General features: G+C 42.6%; 1 protein-coding gene across 3 annotated transcripts in view; it reads right to left on the reverse strand.

Annotated features, from left to right (window-relative positions):
• The window catches only part of ABCC12 (ATP binding cassette subfamily C member 12), a 907,115-nt gene that overhangs the window by 600,578 nt on the left and 293,326 nt on the right, over positions 1–13,211 (reverse strand). For all 3 annotated transcript variants that reach the window (XM_085640128.1, XM_085640130.1, XM_085640129.1), the window contains exon 9: positions 5,093–5,241. In XM_085640128.1, coding sequence (XP_085496254.1) covers positions 5,093–5,241 — 149 coding nt within the window. The remainder of the gene's footprint in view (positions 1–5,092; positions 5,242–13,211) is intronic.

Here is a 13,211-nt window from a genome sequence, read left to right on the forward strand (position 1 = left end):
CTTGGCTCCTCTCCTTTGAAAATGGCTATAGGGAATGAATGCCATGTAAGGGGAAACCCATTTACTAGACTATGGGGTGCCCCAGGAAACATGCAATCATGGTTGACCCATTTCAGGAACCAGTTATGGTTTATGCCCTTTCAATGAGGAGAATTTATCATACTGTGGTTCCAAACCCAATTGTCTCATTCCAGTGTGTTTCCTTCTTCATCTAATGCCAATAGAAAGAGCTATAGATTCTTAGCATGTACAGAGCTTCCATCGGGCTCCCTAGTAAACAGTTCTTCTGAATGAATTGATCTGATTTCCAGTTAAAAAGACTTGAGAAGATGCCATGAGGTTGTTATAATAAAACACAACATGTTAGAAGGTCTAAAAGTCTACTAATGCAACAAATAAGCAAGTGGCACAGCAAATATTCAGGCGAAAATTGTCATTTTAGTTGACCAGAGCTCTCGCTTAAAAGGCCAGTTGGAGTATTTAAAGCTAAAATACATGCAAATTCGGAAGAATCTTATACACTTTTCTTTCAATACATGTCCATAGAGCATAAACACGTGGCAGAAACTGTTACCGAAATGTAACTATTTAATGAGCAGGAGGCAAGATCTTCAGATGGAGATAATCTGAGATGTCCTTGAAATGATGAGAAGGATACATAATGCTGAATTCACTATTTTTCTAAAGTCATGCTTCTGTTTGACTGTATTGGAAGTGCAATTACATAATACTACAGGAAACATGCAGATGCACTAGCTCACATACAATAACTTCCAGACCTACAGGAAGCATGCATGTTAAGGCTGAAGAACACTTTAGATCCATATAAAAATTATATTCTAATTTGATTAGGTAATATATCAGTGCACGTGCATGTGAAAAGATGCATTAATATTTAAGGCAACAGGAATACATGGTTATGTTTTCTCAGCATGCTCTCCGGCTGTTCTGTGTACTTGAAATTGTGAAAGCATTATGCTAATATTGTTGTATCTCCCTCTCTATCTTTTATCCTTGATCATGAAAGGATTAGTGATATGGTCCTGAAGCTAGCAGACTCAGATTTAGTAGAGAGTAGGGGTTTTAAGCTGTTGTTAAGCATGACCAATATAGATCCAAATTATCAGCAGGAGGAGTAGTTGCAAGATTGTCATAAGAGGCGTTTGTAATGGACCTTGAGGCAGTGGATGTATAACGGACTGCTCATACAGACTCCTGACAAATTCTTTTTATCCTGTGGCACATGGTATGTACTCCATACTAGACTATGTATTTGTTCCAACCAAGTTGTATCAGTGAAGCCATGACACAGTTATTTTGGCAAGAGAGAATTCAATCCCTCTCTTAATGAGAACTTTCCTCTCCCATTCAGCTAGTCTATAAGATGGATAGAGGGTAATTATATGGAACCGCAGAGATAATGAGGCATTTTCCCACTTTGTCACAACAACAAAAAATTTATTTAAGAATAATTTAGGTTTGGAGTAATCAGCTGTAACATTCAGGGAAGCGTACACGTAATCCCGGGTGAAATTTAAATTATAACGCCAAAATGCGCTTCATTTTGTGAATTTCATGTTATGTTTCCTAGGTGAAATTTCCGAAACTACACGATAACACCATATTGAGTAATTATGCTGTCATTTTCTACAAAATTATAAGGCTGGAGCGTGAGACTAATGTGAGCGACAAGAACGCTAGTGGCTGCTATTCGCTGCACTTGTTTTTTCTGTGCTGCTTTTTTCAATGTGAAACGAGTCCTCAAATTTGACAGAAGGACACATTTTGCACTAAAATGAAGCACTAAATGATGGATTAGCATTTTACATAATTTTGTGCAATTTTCTCGAAAATTTACATAATTACACAAAATCTTCACACACCTCTACTTACCAGTCAGTACGTAAGAAGGGGGTCAATGTATACAATTTTCAGGAAAAAAAGTTTTTTTTCACCAACTATTCAGTGGTTGGAAGAAAAGCTTCTGACACAGAAAAGCAACATGTGACATTACTCCCTCTAGAATCTAATATTCAAATTGGCATGAATAGAAATAGACTTATCACTCTTGTTGAGGTGGCAGCATGGGTACTTTCTTAGAGTATAATAGAGAGGTCTATGTGTGGTGGGCACAAAGCATGGCATGTTATTGGTTTGGCTCTGTAAGCATGAGTAGAAGAATAGGCATGATGTAGGTACTTTGGTCATTGATGCAGAGATTGCAGAAGGATTTGCTAACTTCTCCTGATGATCACCCTATAGTTCAAGGTTAACAAGTAACACTCTAGGAGTTTGTGAGGGAACTTCACATTTAGATGTTATAGTAGACTAGGAAAATTGATTAAGTTAAGTGACTGTAAATGATCTGGTAATATCCATACAAATAGTCTGTCTATTTTTCTCCTCAGGGCTTTTCTCAAATGACCAGCTGAAGTTCTGATTCCATTAGGTGAAGGTGTTATTTTATCCTGCCATGTCCTCCTTCTTGGGCAACAGCCTTGCTTTTACGTATTCACAAGACTCCTCATACTATCTTTTCCTGGCTATGCCTTGTCCTCCAGCAAAGATTTATTTTACTTCAGTAATTGGGCTGACACTAATTCAAAGACTACCATAAGATGGTGGACTATGAAAATGGATGCTAAGATTCTATGTTTTCTTAGTCAACCTGTCAACAATGATCAATGTAATTCTTGAAGTAAGCTTTTACTTTGGGTCTGCATCAAAGGTGGGCTCTATATATGAGTAACATGTATCGTGGCAAATAGGCAATAGTCAAACCAAAAAAAAAGCCTAAAAACTAATAGTGCACTCCACTCGTGTGATTGGACTTTTCAAACGCTATCTGAAGAGTTTATTTAAATGGTGGCGAGGTAAATTGTAATTTGTTCCCACCTATAGAACTTGTATCCCCCATATACTTTGCCAATAACATTATTACATGTGATACTAATGATAATGGTCTCCAGAAAGCTCTTAATATCTCACAAGGGCCTATAGCCAATTCTAAATTGGTGGTGTGCCACTTCCGACAATCTCATGGTTCCCTGCCCCACTTAGAGGTGGGGGCACCACTGATTAACCCCTGGTAGAGCCTCCGTTAGTGTAGCAGGCAGTCAATCCATGATGGAAGCCCACTGACCACTGGCCATCAACCTCTGTAGGACTGTAAGGCCCACTAGTTTTGGAATAGGCGTCCTGCAAGAGATATCTACTGCTTGACTTCGCCTTGATAAGCTTGGCTGATCCAGACAGGCAAAATTAACAATAGCCCATAAGTGCAAAGAATAAACACTCAGGCATCAGGGCCATTTTATTTTGTTTATCCGGCTGAACCCCTGCTTCTGAGGTTTGTATCGGAGAACTAAAAATAATAAAAAATGTAGAGCTGGAGACAGTAACATGCAGAAGCAATCACCAATGCAGCAGTTAATTCCTGACAGGGCATACAATACACTGGGGGGGGGGGGCACAAAGGGTCTCCTCAGTGATCCGGGTAAACCACCCACTGGGGTATAAATGTCCCTACTAACTTAATACACTAAATACAATTAAAGCATTAGGCTATTCATCAACTATAAGAAGATTCCAATGACGACATTCATCAACTGTGATTTTAAGGGGAATTCATTCATGACAGTTAATAGATTTAGCAAAATCAACAAATATGAACATTTCAATTTATAGATCAGGGTTGGTTAAAAAAGCGGGACAGATGCATGCCAGATTTCCACAACATACATATAACATATATCTACATGGAGTGAACCTAAATAGAAATTGATTTTAAAGGGCCTGATTTAGAGTTCAGCGGACTGATTACTCAGTCACAAACATGACAGATAGGAAATCAGTCACATTTGTGATGGTGTAATGTGTTTCACCGAACTCTAAATCAGGCCCATAGTTTGTGGCATTCCTGAAAATCTGACATGGATCTGGGCTCACAAGACCTAAGTTGGATAGAGCTGATATTGTTTGTAGCTTTCATGATACACTTATGAGACTTCAAAATGAAGGTAGCACAGTTACTGTCAAATGCCTCACTTCAATAGAGCAAATATTAGGCTGCACAATAAAATCTCAGAATAGAGCATATGAGTAAAGCGTACTTCCTTGTTTGATAAACTTGGCTCCAAACAGGTCTCTATACTTAAGAAATGCATTTCATTATATTGAATTCATTATTTTCGAATAATTGCTGGAGCTAAGATAATCATGTTTTTTTATCCTTTTGAACAGAGTACTGCAACATTCACATCACACACCATTATAATGTTTATATTTTTGCTTTACTCTAGTAAATCTACTCAAATTTATTGGCTGTGTCTCTTTCTCCAGTTGCTTGACCAAAACATTGTAACCTATTCCCATTACCATGTGCATCCATTCAAAAAAGAATAATCATTCTTCCTAATACATGTATTTACCCAGGCTCCTTTTAAAATTCTGTAAGCCTGTTATATTTGCTATACTGTCAAAAAGGGGCATCCATGGGCAAATTACCAAAATAAGTGGGGAATTGTGGCACACACCAAAGGACCCAAAGAAGCCTGAAACAATAAGATATTTGCATGCTTTTGACTGGGTTGTGTGTACGTTAATCAAGACACAGTTAGCTTAAATGACCATTTCAGCGGATTCCAGTGAAAGCAGAAGGGTGATGATTTATCCCACATTCCATCTGTGTGATGACAAGGCCTGAGAAATGAAATGAAAGGACTAAAACATGCTTAACATTGTCATCCATTGAAGGATGTTAAAGTGAACCATGTGCCCTTTGAATTGACCCATGCCATAACTCATTGTATAACCAAGGATGATGAAACACTTTTCTAACAGAGGAGAGTCACATTTTTAAGCATTTATCTGAACCTGCTGCAGATCAAAAATATACACATTTGGAAAGGATATGTTGTGATATATTCAGATATTGTAATAATTTTTCACAAGTTCTAACTTTTTTGCTCACAGTTACTTATCTTGAAATATATCAGACCTTATGAAGTGTGAAAAAAAACTGGGAGCACTAGATTAGCCAATGCACTCAATTACTGTATTAATAGAAGAAGAAATTTAAAGAAATTCTTACAGTGGATGGAGTTAATTCTTGCTTCAGAAGAGTGTGAACAACAAAGGTCAAGACAGTCGCCAGAGTCACAACCACAGGAATAACAGCAGAGTTGACACTCTGCACATATCCAGCTTTTTCCAATATCTTCTTTTCTAATTTCCTCATACCTGTAAAAATATTTACATGATCAGCTAAACATGAGCTTTTGTACCATTGAAACAATACAACTAAAATGTTCCTCTGCAAACTCATGATTTAGGCAGTGTTTTAGGAAACATAAATTCAATGCTTAAAAGTAATAGTAAACATTGTCTAGGGTGCCCCAAAAATGATGAAGAAAAGGTCCTAGGTCAAAATGTCACTCACCCCCAGTACAGAGATCTGGCCCTAAATCCATCATTCTTTTACTCACGCCATTCCAGTTTCGACCCAGCCATATGCAAACCAGTCTTGACCCTGCTCCCAATGGGAACAGTCCAGCCCGAACTGGCAGGCCATGTTTTCCCTGGACTGAAAGCAAGCCTACTAGGACCGGTTTCGGGGTATCAACTATATCAGTCAGGATAGCTTGACTCTGGTGGCACGGTGAGTACATCTGGGCATACCCGTCCCACTTAGGGCAACAATTGCAAAAAAAAAAAACAAGTAATGGGCGGAAAGCTGAACAATTTCAAAGAATGGCAAACTTGACAGAACTCATACAATACATCATCAACACCCTATATACATCTACAAAATTGCAGGGGGGCTCTGTCACATTAGGAGAAAAGGAATGCGCCAATAATATGATGGGAGCAATGAATTGAGAGCATTTCTTTGGGTCTAAAATAGGGATCAGTACTAGAAGTCAATGACGCAAATTTTCAAAATAGTCCATCAAATCAGAACCCTCTCGCTTAATGTCTTTGCCGATGTAAGGAAAGCCAGTATAGACTCTAAGGACTTAAATGGAGGGACTGAAGAGTGTCTAATGCAAACTGCAAATATCAAGCAGGAAGTCAGCACTCAGTTAAGCAGAAGGGATATCTAAAAACTACAAAGCAGATGTCCTATCAGCAGTACTCCTCAGCAATAGTTCTCCAGACATAACTACTCACATGACAACCTATTTAAATCATTAAAATGAGAACAAGCAGAACCAGAGTAAAGACATTCTAAAAACTGCTGGACAGATCGAGTCCCACAGGAAATTGTATCTATCCTTAATTGAGGAGCACAATCCATGAAAATCCTTTCAGTGAATATTACATCCGATTAATGGAGCATGGCCATGAAACTGCTTCAGGATAGCCAGCAGACCAATAGCCTCAATCTCTGAGTAAACCTGATTTATGGAGAAGGAATAAGTTGCCCATGATGAGATGCAAGAAGATTTTGAATGGTATGATGAAAGTGTAAAGCAGTACTCAAAGGATCAGAGAGGAGAGTCTTGAATTTAGGTAGGCGTAGTCATATATGGTTTGTAGTTTAGGAGGTCTATCCCTCTGCCAATATGATTGCCTAGCTGGAGAATGTGGCAGGATATGTTTGAGTGATGATAATGAGCTTAAGTCTTTCATGTCAACCCATGGCTCTAGTTGTCTGTAAAGTGTAGTAGAGAGGTCAGAATGAAAGTGGCCTTTTACATAAGGTATCTTGTTGCATGCTGACAGAGCAAATTAAATGGGTAAGAGCTCAGGGTTTTAGCACTGTAGAATGTTTCATGTTTATTTGAAGGGGCTAGATGAGGTAGGTAGTGGAAGATTTGCCTGGAAAACATATAAGTGGGAATGGAGGAGTAGATGAGTGCGGGATGAGGGGCCTAATATATCTAGGGAAGCAGTATATCGATAAAGGCCTGCAACTGCAAGTAATATGGATACAAGGAAGATGGATATAGTGACTGATTAAAACATGGTTTAGTGAAAGGATAGTTAAATTATAGAGAAGAAAACAAGTTACTTACCTGTAACTACAGTTATCCAGTATTGGTATCTTTCATAGATTCACATGCCTGAATCATTCCCCGTCGCCGAGGCGGGAGTCTCGGTAGATAAAAAAGTAGTGCCAAAAAATAATTAGTAGTAGTAGTAGTAGTAGGCCCAAAGAAAAAAGGCCCTAAGGCCTATCTCTTAGAAGCCTATCTACCTTGTTATGTAAAATAACCCAAGAATTGGTAGCAACCAATCAGACATCAGCACCCTTCTAGAACCCTCTCAGCAGAGCCAGCTCTCCTCAGATTTTCCTAGCACGAGTGGGAAGCTTATATCCCAAACATAGAGAACTGACTCTGCGGGGAGGAGGGTGGGTGCATGTGAATCTATGAAAGATACCAATACTGGATAACTGTAGTTACAGGTAAGTAACTTGTTTTCTTATCCAGTATTGGGGTATCTTTCATAGATTCACATGCCTGAATCAGAGTAGCAAGCAGTATGCCAAGCATACAGTCGTTTGTGGATGGTGGGAGACTATTGCTGATACACTCCCAATTACACCCGCAACTTGATAAGTAGAAGGCATAAGATGTTTTCTGTTAAAATTCAAACATCTATCTTACATAAAGAAAAGACAATGTAGCTTAAAATATAGCAATTATAAACAGTAAATTGAAGAAACATATATAAATATCTGACCTTAGTTTAACAGATGCTGAAGGACGGCTTGTCCTACCGCTGTATCCTCCTGCAGAGTAGATTGCAGACAGTAGTGCTTCGTGAATGTGTGAACATTCCTCCACGTTGCAGCACGACAAATATTCTCCAAGGATACTCCTGCGAACAATGCAGTAGATGCTGCCATAGTTCTAGTAGAATGTGCCTTGACCTTTCTTTGTAATGGTCTATTGGCTTTATCATGACAAAAATGAATTGTAGAAGCTAACCATCTGGCTATAGTCGCTTTAGTCACAGCAGACCCAAGTGTAGCTTGACCATAAGCTACAAGCAATTGATTGGACCGCCTGATGTCCTTCGTCCTTTGCAAGTAAAATTTCAGACAGCGTTTTATATCCAGTGAATGCAACGCTCGCTCAGCTGGAGTGGCTGGATTTGGGAAGAAAACCTTTAGTTTCACTGGCTCATTTAAGTGGAACTGAGTCGGAACTTTAGGGATGAATCGTGGATTTGTCCTGAGAGTAACAAAGTCTTTGGAGAACTGCAAAAAGGGTTCTGAGATGGTGAACGCTTGAATCTCACTGACTCTTCGAGCCGATGTAAGAGCCAAAAGAATAGCTACCTTCCATGTTAAAAATTTTAGCTCAGCCTTGTGGATAGGTTCAAAAGGCCTTTTCATCAATTGAGCTAGAACTGTGTTCAACTCCCACTCTGGGGGAGGTGCTCGAATTGGTGGAAAGACGCGGAATAGCCCCTTCATAAATTGTTTTATTAATGAAGAGGAACAGAGCGAAGGCTTAGAGGTACTCTTCCTGAATCTTGATAGAGCCGCAAGATGAACTTTAATTGAAGAGAATGCAAGTCCCGATTTGGCTAGGGATAACAAATAAGGAAGGATTTGCTCTACTGGAGCTTGTAAAGGATGGACATCCTTCCCCTCGCACCAATGACAAAATCGTTTCCACTTCAAACGATAAGTTTTTAAAGTACTTTGTGCGCGTGACTTAGATAGAATCTCACGGCATTCCTGTGAAATGGTTAGATCTTTGTATTCTAGGAAATCAGGAGCCATGCGTGCAAGTGCAGCGACTGTGGATCTGGATGGAGTATTTGACCCCTTTCCCTTGTCAACATCGTCATTGTTGGTATTAGACGGATGGAGCTGTGAGCTAGAAGAAGCAGCTCCTGGAACCAATATTGCCTTGGCCAACGGGGTGCAATCAGGATGAGGCGGCAATGCTCCATCTTCACTTTGCGGATCACTTTCGCAATTAGTGGTATCGGGGGAAAAGCGTACGCACAAAGCCCTGACCATCTCATGGACAGGGCATTTCCTCTTGATCCCTGTTGAGGGAATCTGCTTGCGTAATAGCGGCATTTCTTGTTTTCCCTTGTAGCAAACAAATCTAGTGCCGGTTTGCCCCATGACTGAAAAATTTCGTCTAGTTGCTTCTGCTCTATTTCCCATTCGTGACAGCCTGCCAGGGATCTGCTTAGGTTGTCGGCCAACGTGTTGTGAAGGCCCCTGACGTGCTCCGCTCGTAAGGATATCTTGTGTGTTGTAAGCCATTCCCATAGTTCCTGAGCTTCCTGCGACAGGGACAGTGACCTCGTTCCTCCCTGTTTGTTGATGTAATACATGCTGGTAGTGTTGTCCGTTCGGACCAGCACTGAGGCCCCTGCAATCCTCGGGAGGAATGCCTGCAGAGTGAGAAAAATGGCGCGAAGCTCCAGTCTGTTGATATGTTGTTGGCGGTATTCCTGGGACCATCGTCCCTGAATCTGTAGATCTTGGAGATGTCCTCCCCACCCCTCCATGGAGGCGTCTGTTGTTACCACGAATTCTGGAGGAGATGTTAGAAAAGAAAGGCCCAAAGTCAGGTTTTCCATCCGTGACCACCAATGCAGAGAGACTCTCATGTGAGGTGTTATCCTGATGGAGTCGTTGAACGACCCCAAGGCCTGTTTCCATTGTAGATGTAACTGTTCCTGCAGAGGTCTCATTCGGAGCCTTGCTAAAGGTACAAGATTTATAGTTGATGAACACATCCCCAGCAGAGACGCAAACCTCCGGACAGAAACTGACTTTCTTCTTGCGATTGAAAGTGCTAGCTTTTGTAAACGAAGTTGACGTTCCTCTGACAAGAATGCCTTGCATTGTTTGGTGTCCAGCATTGCTCCCAGAAACTGAATTCTTTGTAGAGGGAGCAGTTGAGATTTGCTGTTGTTGAGAGTGAGGCCTAAGTTTGAGAATAGACTTAGGCATGCTGAAACTGCCTCTACGGTAGTCTGCTTCGAAGGGCCTTTGAGCAGCCAGTCGTCCAGGTACGGAAATACCTGTATTCCCTGTGACCTTAGAGTCGCTGCTACTGGTGCAAGACACTTTGTAAAAATTCTTGGAGCAGATTTCAGCCCGAACGGAAGGACTTTGAACTGATAGTGGACGCCAGCCACTACAAATCGCAGGTACTTGCGATGCTTGGGAAGGATAGGAATGTGGAAGTACGCGTCCTCCATGTCCAGAGAAGCCATAAAATCCCCCTTGTTTAGGCAGCTCAACACTTCGGCCAGTGTAACCATCCGAAAACTCTGCTTCTTTAGAAATTTGTTGAGCTTGCGGAGATCCAGAATCGGGCGCCACTCCCCTGACTTTTTCTTTATGAGGAAAAATCGAGAATAGAACCCGGTTCCCTTCTGGGGCGAAGGAACTTTCTCTATTGCGTTCTTGCGGAGCATTATTAAAGCTTCTTTGAACAATAAGTGAAGACGAGGGGGAGGGGGACCCCTGGGCGGGGCAGTAGGGGGTTGTTTTGAGAACTCCAGGGTGTGACCGTTTCTGACTAAGTCGATGACCCAACGATCCGAGGTGATCTCCTCCCAATTGTGTGCAAAAGCTGTTATCTTTGCTCCTACTGGGAGGGAAGGAGGGATGACTGGCGTCCAGCGTAGCTCATTGCTTCTTGTTGGCGTCGCGACCCTGATTGTTCGATCGCCTTCTTCCTCCCTGACGAGAGAAACTATTCGAGGAAGATTGCCTGTAAGATGATCGTCCATAAGGCTGTCTATATTGAGACTGATATTGTCTATTTTGCTGACTTTGATAATTTCCCCTTGAAACAAAGCCTCGACCTCTTGCACCACGGAAAGATCCCCGTTTGTATTGGAGAGCAGCTAGTGACTTAGCTGTATCCGTATCAGTCTTGATTGCTAGGAGGGCCTCGTCTATATGTTTCCCAAACAAGGATTCTCCATCATAGGCCATATCAATGATCTTGGCTTGAACCTCTGGCCTAAAAGATGTTGCTTTAAGCCCTCCTTGACGCCTAAGAACTGCAGCCCCTGCAAGCTGCCTAAAGTTGGTATTTGCAATATCAAGAGCACAGTCTATGATCTCTGATGCGGCTCGTTCTCCCTCTTGAAGTATCTTCCTTGCCTCTTGTTGACGATCCTCAGGAATGAGGTCTATAAATTCAGAGAATTCTGACCACATCTGGCGGTCATAGCGACCAAGAATGGCCAAGGAGTTTGCAGCTTTGATAGAAGTTGCCGCCATCGTAGAGAACTTCTTGCCGATCAGATCCAATCTTCGCCCTTCTCTATCCGGCGGCGTCGATATCGGCATAGCCGGATTTTTGGACTTTTGTTGAGCAGCCTGTGATATAACGGAATCTGGTCGGGGATGACCGATGAGACAGGAGGGCGTCTCTGGAGGAGCACGATATTTCTTATCAATACGAGGGAGGACAGCAGGTACAGAAGCAGGTGTTTTCATAATCTTTAACCCCTCATTCCAAATAAAATCGATGATGGGAATTGCTCTGGTAATTTTCCTTTGCTCCTCTTTAAAGTCATGGAGGAAACAATCCGTATGCTCCACAGTGACTGGTAATTGAAACCTGACTGCTGCACGCTGCATTAAATTGTGAAAGCCACCTATATCCTCTGGAGGAGAATCCGATGGTTGTGGAATAGGTGGAGAAGGCATGGGAATAATGTAATCATCCCAAGGATCCAGATTGGTGTCTTTATCCGGTACTTCACCCTCTTCGATATCTTCCTCATCAGTGGAAATGGTATCATGGTGTGATTGTGTACCCGAACCAGCAGGGTGAATCGGCGAATTCGGCATGTCCGTGTGCGACTCTTCCGTCGGTTGTATATTAGGAAGAGGTTGTTGTGGAGGAAAGCGTTGGCGGTAATCCGCCAGCATGGCCTGAAGGTCCTGAATCAGTGTAGGCGGGAGATGACTTGATTCTCTACGATCCCAATCCCTTGAGGGATGCCTGTAAACTGGTGCAGCAAGGCCTTCCTGGTAAGCATGCTCATGGTAGTCATCCTCCTCATCCATCTCCTGACACTTAATATGCAACTCCGAGGGGTGCCTAGCTATCCCGAAAGGACCCTCATCATCCTCCTCTTCATAATCATCCCCTTCCGTATATGAGTCCAGGATATGCGAAGGCAGCAAAGGAGAAATATTGCTGTAATCCTGTTTATGAAAAGTTTTTAGCTGAATATGCGTGTACGCAATAGGCGTAACATGGGTAGTTGGAATCGCTCTAAGGAAACCTCTCGTCGACGGGCTTCCCCTCATAGACGGACTTGCTGTCTTTTGAGGCGTCGACGGGATTGTCATCGTCGTCGACGGGGTCTTCGCCGTCGACTGGATCGTCATCGTCGACGAGGTCTTAGCCGTCGACGGAATTGTCGTCGTCGTCGACGGGGTCTTCGCCGTCGACGGGATCGTCATCGTCGACGAAATAGTCGCCGTCGACGGGATCGTCATCGTCGACGAAATAGTCGTCGTCGACGGGGTCTTCGTCGTCGACGGGGTCTTCGCCGTCGACGGGGTCTTCGCCGTCGACGGGGTCTTCGCCGTCGACGGGGTCTTCGCCGTCGACGAGGTCTTCGCCGTCGACGAGGTCTTCGCCGTCGACGAGGTCTTCGTCGTCGACGGGGTCTTCGTCGTCGTCGACGTGATTTTCGTCGTCGACGGGGTTGTCGTCGACGGGGTTTTCGTCGTCGATGTTGTCATCGACGATGCTGACAGAACTTCCTTTAAGCTCGACGTCGACGCAATTGTCGACGGAGTCTTAGACGCCCTAGGAGACATGATAGGTGACGATATCGAAGTAGTGGAGACTGTAGCCGTCAACAGAGGAGCCGCAGAAGTCACAGAGATAGTATAAGATGATCCCACTGACAAAGTTTTAACCTGAGATTTACTCACGGTTTTTGTAGTTGAAGACCTCTTGGATCTGTCAGAGTCTTGTGACTTCTGTGAGTGGTCAGAAGTTACATGAGAGGCCTTATGATGTTTTCTCCCTTCACTGGAAGAACTATCAATTGATCTAGCTCTCTTGCTAGATGTCGAGGCCCTGTCATCCTCCTCAGCCGAGGAAGATTTTAACCATAACAAAACTCTTGCCTCTCTGTCCCTTAAGGTCTTAGGAGGGAAAGTCCGGCAAATTCTACAGTCCTTAGCAACATGCTTAGGATGTAGACAATAAATACACTCCTCATGCTGGTCGTCTACATGGACC

The sequence above is a fragment of the Triturus cristatus genome, chromosome 12 (assembly GCF_964204655.1).
Source record: "Triturus cristatus chromosome 12, aTriCri1.1, whole genome shotgun sequence".
Taxonomy (NCBI): Eukaryota; Metazoa; Chordata; class Amphibia; order Caudata; family Salamandridae; genus Triturus; species Triturus cristatus.